At 33.7% G+C, this 7,160-nt stretch overlaps 1 protein-coding gene across 1 annotated transcript; it reads right to left on the bottom strand.

Annotated features, from left to right (window-relative positions):
* Positions 1-978: 978 nt before the first annotated feature.
* Positions 979-6,877, bottom strand: nipsnap1 (nipsnap homolog 1 (C. elegans)). Its single transcript, XM_051108758.1, has 10 exons — positions 6,655-6,877; positions 5,442-5,569; positions 4,960-5,005; positions 4,557-4,651; positions 3,998-4,068; positions 3,763-3,903; positions 2,968-2,999; positions 2,781-2,875; positions 2,608-2,691; positions 979-1,234 (listed from the first exon to the last, which is right to left on the bottom strand). Exons 1-10 carry the CDS (start codon positions 6,732-6,734, stop codon positions 1,170-1,172), a joined length of 837 nt encoding a protein of 278 aa, XP_050964715.1. The 5' UTR covers positions 6,735-6,877; the 3' UTR covers positions 979-1,169.
* Between the last annotated feature and the right edge of the window lie 283 nt (positions 6,878-7,160).

Raw genomic sequence — 7,160 nt, 5'->3', positions numbered from 1 at the left:
GAAGCCGCAAAAGCTTATTTGAATTCGTATGTTATCTGTCTTATTTAAGATGTTTGTAGATTAAAACGAGTGGTTTTTTTAATCTGTTACGTACATCAATTAAGATTATGGTATATTAAAATAATGTTATGTGTAATATATATTTATATATAAAAAACATCAGTCATCAATTCATCACAAGTGATCGTGATAAGGTGAATCTGATCCGCGCTGAGTAAAGTAACAGGAATCACGTGACAACCACGCTGCTTATATTTCTTCCCAGCCGATATTAAAAGCCGTAATTAACACCTGAAAATCACACGGAAAAACTTACAAAAACATTGATTGTAATTCAAAGAATTATTATTTAAATTCACCGAATCTGAAAACATACGCATCGAGAAGCCCCGCCCACTCTGGGAACGTCGTTTCAAGATTACTGCCATTCTACCAGCTCATTTCATTCTACTTGTATGGTTCGCACAGTAGTTGTGTCACACGCCCCTTTCCTCTTAAAGGGACAGCAGCATCTAAGATAAGTCATTTCACAGATATTTGAAGACATTGAAAATATCACTGTATTTAACAAATATTAATTAAAATAAGGGCTTAATTATATAAAATTGTCCAAATAATGCTTTTGGCTTTTATCCAATATTATTAACATAAAATTGTTTAATAGGCAACCAGCTATGCTGGTAAGTTTGGTAACATTAAAATTAAAATAAAACAAAATCATAATTGAATATAGTGTAAAAAGAGACTACAAGTTGACATAAGTTATTTGTTCATTTATTTTTCTAAAATGGAGTTTTAAAGTTTACTACATTAAAATTAAGTATTCTGATAAATGCATTCAATTTAACAATTTCTTTTAATTCTCTTGTAGATTAAAAAAAAGCTGTTTTGACAGGCAGTTTCCTCAACAGGCCAAACATGCCAAATGATGCATCAGAATGGAGAATAATGACTATGAGACTGTATTTTTTTGAATTATATATATACTTCAGAAGTCTCATACAAGTCATTGAGGTCTGTCAGATTGCCTTCAACACTGGCACAGTTTTGCAGTTTTGCAGAGTTTAGGTCCGTAATCATCTGCTTCAGATGTGTTCGAGTAAACTTAGAACTTAACAACAGTAGATCCCCTGGTAGATTGTGCATTTAGTGTCATCACACTGTTGATTTTACTGAAGAGGTGAGTGTTCCATGGGAATCATAATTCTCGATTCCATCTTTTGGATAAGAGGCACTGTCAAAAACACAAATAAACAAGTTGAATATTTCGGTATGTGAGCAGTTCTACTGAGATTCACCAGATGGCGCAGTTTACAAAGAAAACTCTTTGTGCTTTGACCTGCTTACTACAGTTGAGGTCATAAGTTTACATACACCTTGCAAAATGTTAATTATTTGACCAAAATAAGAGGGATCATACAAAATGCATGTTATTTTTTATTTAGTACTGACCTGAATAAGATATTTCACATAAAAGACATTTACATATATATAGCAATGCATAACACAAATCCATTAAGAGCCACGGGGTGAACACTTTTTGAATTTTAAGATCAATGTAAATTTAACTTATTTTGTCTTCTGGAAAACATGTAAGTAGCTTTTGAAGGACAGTACTAAATGAAAAAATATGATATTTAGGCAAAATAAGAAAAATGTAGACATCTTCATTCTGTTCAAAAGTTTTCACCCCCTGGCTCTTAATGCATCATGATTCCTTCTGAATCATCAGTGAATGTTTGAAACGGAGTCCCTCAGTTGCCCTCAGTGTAAAAAGATGGATCTCAAAATCATACAGTCATTGTTGGAAAGGGTTCAAATACACAAAAATGCTGGAAAACCAAATGATTTGTGGGACCTGAAGGATTTTTCTGAAGAACAGCGGGCAGTTTAACTGTTCAGGACAAACAAAGGACTCATGAACTAAAATCATTCATGAACTCATCACTAAACAAAAAAAAAACAGCTGTGGATCATTCAGGTAACAACACAGTATTACGAATCAAGTGTATGTAAACTTTTGAACATGGTCATATTTAAATATTTTTAAATGTCTTTTATATGAAATATCTTATTCAGGTCAGTACTAAATAAAAAAACAACATGCATTTTTTATGATCCCTTTTATTTTGGTAAAATAATTAACATTTTGCATATTCTGCAAGGTGTATGTACATTTCCAACCTCAACTGTATTTGTGCAGTACACTAGCATACTCTGTTAAGTATGCACATTTTCTGTATCCAGAATACTCTAAAATTCCCAAATCTCCCTTTAAAGTCATTATTTTATTGGATTCACAAAAGTGACGACATATTTACATAATTTAAAACAGCAAATAGCATTTTTTACTTCATGGAGTTCAAAAGAACAGCATATTATTTAAAAATAGAATATATTTGACATATTTGCATCTTTTGCAACATTATAAATGTCTTCATTGTTACTGTAAACAAACATTTGAACGGTAGTGTATAACACTGTAAAACTACTTTAAAATGATATGTGCACTTTTTAAACAGTCAGTATACATTATATTCTACAGTATGCAATAATCACTACACCAGTATTGTATTTCAAACACTCTGTGTCTTTGTTCTTACTCACTTGTATAGTGCACATTGACTTCCCAGCCTTCTTTTAACCAAGCAGCATTTCTGGTCTCTTTTCTGGACTGCAGGTCTTTATAGGCTAAAACACATTTAAAATATATATTTTAAAGCACTTAATAATATGCAATGATCAGAAGAAGGTATGAGCTCAGTGACGGATGTTCTTACCCCATAAATGATGAACTACATACAATTCACCGATCTGTGTGAAGAAGCCGCCCACTGCTTCATTGTTTTCCTGTCTATATTTGATTGCTCGAGCCCTAGAACATGATAAAATAGATTAAATATGCAACATGGTGACATAACATAACATTAACTTGAATTAAACTGTACAATTCACACACAAACTTACCAATGATTTCCCCATTCGATCATTGTACCGGGCTTGATTAAAAAAAAAATTCCGGATAAGCGAAACAGAAAAAAGAACAAGTTACAGGAAAAGGTCATAAAATTAAAATTTGCTGTAGATGTGTTCAACCTCAGGAACCTCATCCAAGATGTAGATGAGTTGTTTCTTTATCAAAACAGGTTTGGAGAAATTTAGCATTACATCACTTGCTCACCAATGGATCCTCTGCAGTGAATGGGTGCCGTCAGAATAAGAGTCCAAACTCACCACACCATTAATAAATGGACTAGTTTTACTAGTATTAGGACTAGTATTAGGACTAGTATTAATAAATAGTCTTGTTAAGCGAAAATCTGCCTGTTTGTAGGAAACCTCCATCATTAAGATGTTTTTGACTTCAAACTGTTACTTTGATCTAAAATTCAAAACAAGTTGTTTTTATCCATAATAACTGATATCTCCTGTGAAAAAGTTGTTTCATCCGAATTAGGAGAGAAATATACACAGGTCAAGCACTGTTTACAAGAAAAAAAAAAAAAAGTGTTGGTGGATTTTGATGTGAGAGGACAACTAAGGAAGTGTTATTACGGACTGTTTTATCAGCTGTTTAGACTTTAATTCTGACGGCACCCATTCACTCCAGAGGATGTGGGTGTGCAAATGATGGTAAATTTCTCCAAATCTATTCCAATGCTGAAAAGGCTCATCTTGGATGGCCTGAAATTCATACATTTTCCTTTAAGCTGTAGAATATAAATGTGTTTATTTAAAACAGAACAACAAAACGGTATTTACTAGTAGTTGATATGTTCTCAGTTCATAAATGTTGGGGCCACTTCTGGGCACAGGCTCGTTCCAGAAACTAAACTCCAAAAGAAGCTGGCTGCGTCGGGAGATCAACATTTTACTCCTCTCTTTTCGAAATGCAAGATACGCCTGCACAAAAAAACATTTTGATAAAGGACACACAATATATGGATTCTGACATGCTTCCATCCAAATTTAAAGAGCCCAGAAACATGTTTAATACCGTATTGCGTTTGAGTTTACGCAAACACTCTGTAAGGGCAGGATATCCACCAGAATACCTCCAGAGATGCACTACAAACATAAAACAGCATGTGTCACTATAGTACTGTAAAACATCTAACAGATATTTAAAACAAACCAAATCTGGTGTTTTTCAAACTTCACTACTTTTCAAATGTTTGTGGAAATTAATACTTATATTCTGCAAGAATGCATATATTGATCAAAAGTGACAGTGAAGATATTTATGATGTTAAAAATGCTGTTCTCGGGAGGACAACTGTTAAGTTTCTTGAGCAGCAAATCCGCATATTAGAATGATTTCTGAAGGATCATGTGACACTGAAGACTGGAGTAATGATGCTGAAAAATCAGCTTTGGATCACAGGAATAAATTACATCTTAAATTCTATTCAAATACAAAACATAGTTATTTGAATAATATTTCACAACATGACTATATTTCTGAGCAAATAAATGCAGACTAGATGAGCATAAGAGACTTCTTTCAAAAACATTAAAAATATAATACAAAAGATTTGTTGTTTTTTCCATCTCACCTGCCTGATCCTGTTCACCGTACCAGGTGTTCCAGCTTCCAATGACTTCACATGGATAATCTGCATCACGATGAAGTTCTTTCTGCACCTCATCCCTCAAAATAGACAGTGGAAGTAGTTTAGAAATGAATCGTTTAGACAGTATGAACTTGAACCACAATAAAATCATATAGTCAATAGACTAAAAAACTCATTTACAATCCTGTGTTGATTTGCTATTGAAACAGGAAGCTGGGCCAAGACATATTGGTACTATATTAATGATAACACATCACGGTCACATAAGACAATCAAGGAAGCAAAGTACATCGCATCTAGGCACGGCAGGCCTGCAAGTGTCATATTGAAATCAAGACTGCATACTTTATCAGCATTATATACTGCAATTGCAAAAGGTGCTTACGACATTTTATTGTATGCCTCCATGCACTCTGGCTTGACATTGTGAACTGAAAGAAAAAACAGGATTTGTCAGGAACAACAAATGGACTGGCATCTTGTAACTAGGTCTAGACATTCTACTGTAGTTGATGTAAACCTTTTCGAATTTAGTGCAATCCCTTGTGATTTTATCCCTCAATTCAACCGTTTAATGAAATATCAGCCTCATTTTTCTAAACCCAATTTTCATCACCATTCACCATACAGCTGGTCTCTTGAAAACAAAAGAGTTCTTCAAATAAACACTTTGGAGCCTGATTTATTAAAGCAATTAGTATAAAACAAACAGTTTAGGCTGTTTTCTGGAGGAAAACGATGAGCGAGCACATCATTCATGCAAGCGGATATTTTTAGCAATTCCTATCAACTATATTGCATGCACAATTTCTCTCAGGGCCTAAAGATTTGAGCGCATGCTTGAAGGTTTTAGATGGATTGGCTCACACTGAATCTTGTAGAGGTTGCTGGTTTCTTTCTTGGAGAGCAGATTGGAGTGGGCATCTTTCCTGGCATCCACTTTGTGTGCAAACATGGAACTCAACCAGCCTTCATCACTTTTATTCGCAAAACCTCTAAAGATTCACAAGCAAAACTGTTTCAGCAAGTGTTTAATAAATATATAAGTCATGCATCGCAAGCTGCAATGCACAATATTATCAAAAGCTAGTACGCACATGGGTAGTTGATGTGATATTTCAAACGGTGACAGCAAGGGACACCAGTGTGACATGCTAAATTCCATCTTAAAAAATTATTATGCATACAGTTTTAGTGACTTAATATTAACTTTTATAGCTTAAAAGCCACCCTAGTGCAAAATAAGATGAATGTTGTCACATAACACTTCATATTTTCAATAAAACTACATTCTAATGATAATTTGCATAGTTTATGTGGAGAGCTTACTGTAATTTAGGGACAAATTTCCTCCCTGTAGAGACCACTGATTCATAAATAAATTAAAAAAAAAATTTTTAATACGCCAAAGGCTTTCTTTACTAAAATAAGCCTGTAGTTATTATTATCAGCTTTATTTACAGGCAGTGGCAGTCGGGGGGGCAATTACTTTAATAAGTATACTGGAAATTGCATTTGTTAAGAGCATTGGCTAAAATATAATAATAGTAATCAATGATAATAATAATGATTCATAAATAACATCAAATAATGTTTTTTTTTTTAACTCTAAATATGCAAAAAAAAAAAACTTTTATTAAATTTATTTACAAAAATAATTATAAACTAGATTTATAAAAACAAACCGTATTGCAAGTTAAAACGAAGTGCCCAAAGAAACAGAGGCATTATTAGAATGTCAGAGGAAAAGATTATTTTTATGTGAAAAATCTAGCAATATTACCTGTGCATTGTGGGCGATAATTCGAGGAATTGAATTTATGCACTTTAAAAATTCCCTTGTCAGAGTACAGAACGCTTTCATGCAACACATTAAGCCTACACTTTACCTTAATACATTCACATATATTTTAACATAAAGCCCCGATGTTAAAAAAAAAGCAAGACTACGTCCGTATTAATTATCAACAGCCCACATATTGAATATATGACTGAGCAGGCTCTAGATCTGGACTTTTACTTGCTTTACCTAGCAGTTATATCGTGCTACACGCATCTCTCGACGACAAATGCACATTACCTGGACAGCCATGTTGAATGCACCTTGTTGAGGAAATGCTGCTGTCTGTTGAGGATATGTAAAGACCGAGTTGTCGCCATTATTCTCTCGTGTTGTTTGTGGATTCGCGTCTATATGAAGTTGCAGGAGTTGCAACACACGAGTTAATGTTTGACGCCCGTGAACTGTTGGACTTCAGCTTCATGTGCGCCTTTGATTCGTTGACGTTTAGAAACCCATTTAATCAAGATGATTGACCTGTTGATCTGGGCGCTGATGTAATTAAAATCCAGTCAAAGGAAACCAAAACTTTTCAAACAAGACTAAGCTGGTTTAGAGATACTAGTTTTAGAGGATTTTGAGGGGGGAAAGTGAATAATAATAATATTATTATTATTATTATTATTATTATTATTATTAATAATAATAATAATAATATTAATAATAGTAAAAATCCGACCAAATGCAATAGTGTTTGCACGACGCGTCATCAAACGACCACATTGGCAGCACTAAATGCAAACAAT

This window comes from Labeo rohita, chromosome 5, assembly GCF_022985175.1.
Source record: "Labeo rohita strain BAU-BD-2019 chromosome 5, IGBB_LRoh.1.0, whole genome shotgun sequence".
NCBI lineage: Eukaryota > Metazoa > Chordata > Actinopteri > Cypriniformes > Cyprinidae > Labeo > Labeo rohita.
This window is presented reverse-complemented; position numbering and strand designations above follow the sequence as displayed.

Bases quoted from the DNA above. Each gene is read 5' to 3' on its own strand.
- nipsnap1 (XM_051108758.1), bottom strand. From the start codon at position 6,734: ATGGCGACAACTCGGTCTTTACATATCCTCAACAGACAGCAGCATTTC. The intron at 2,876-2,967 runs GTAAGTTTGTGT...ATCATGTTCTAG, and splicing joins ATCGAATGGGGAAATCATTG to GGCTCGAGCAATCAAATATA. The intron at 1,235-2,607 runs GTGAGTAAGAAC...TGTTTTTGACAG, and splicing joins AGTCAATGTGCACTATACAA to TGCCTCTTATCCAAAAGATG.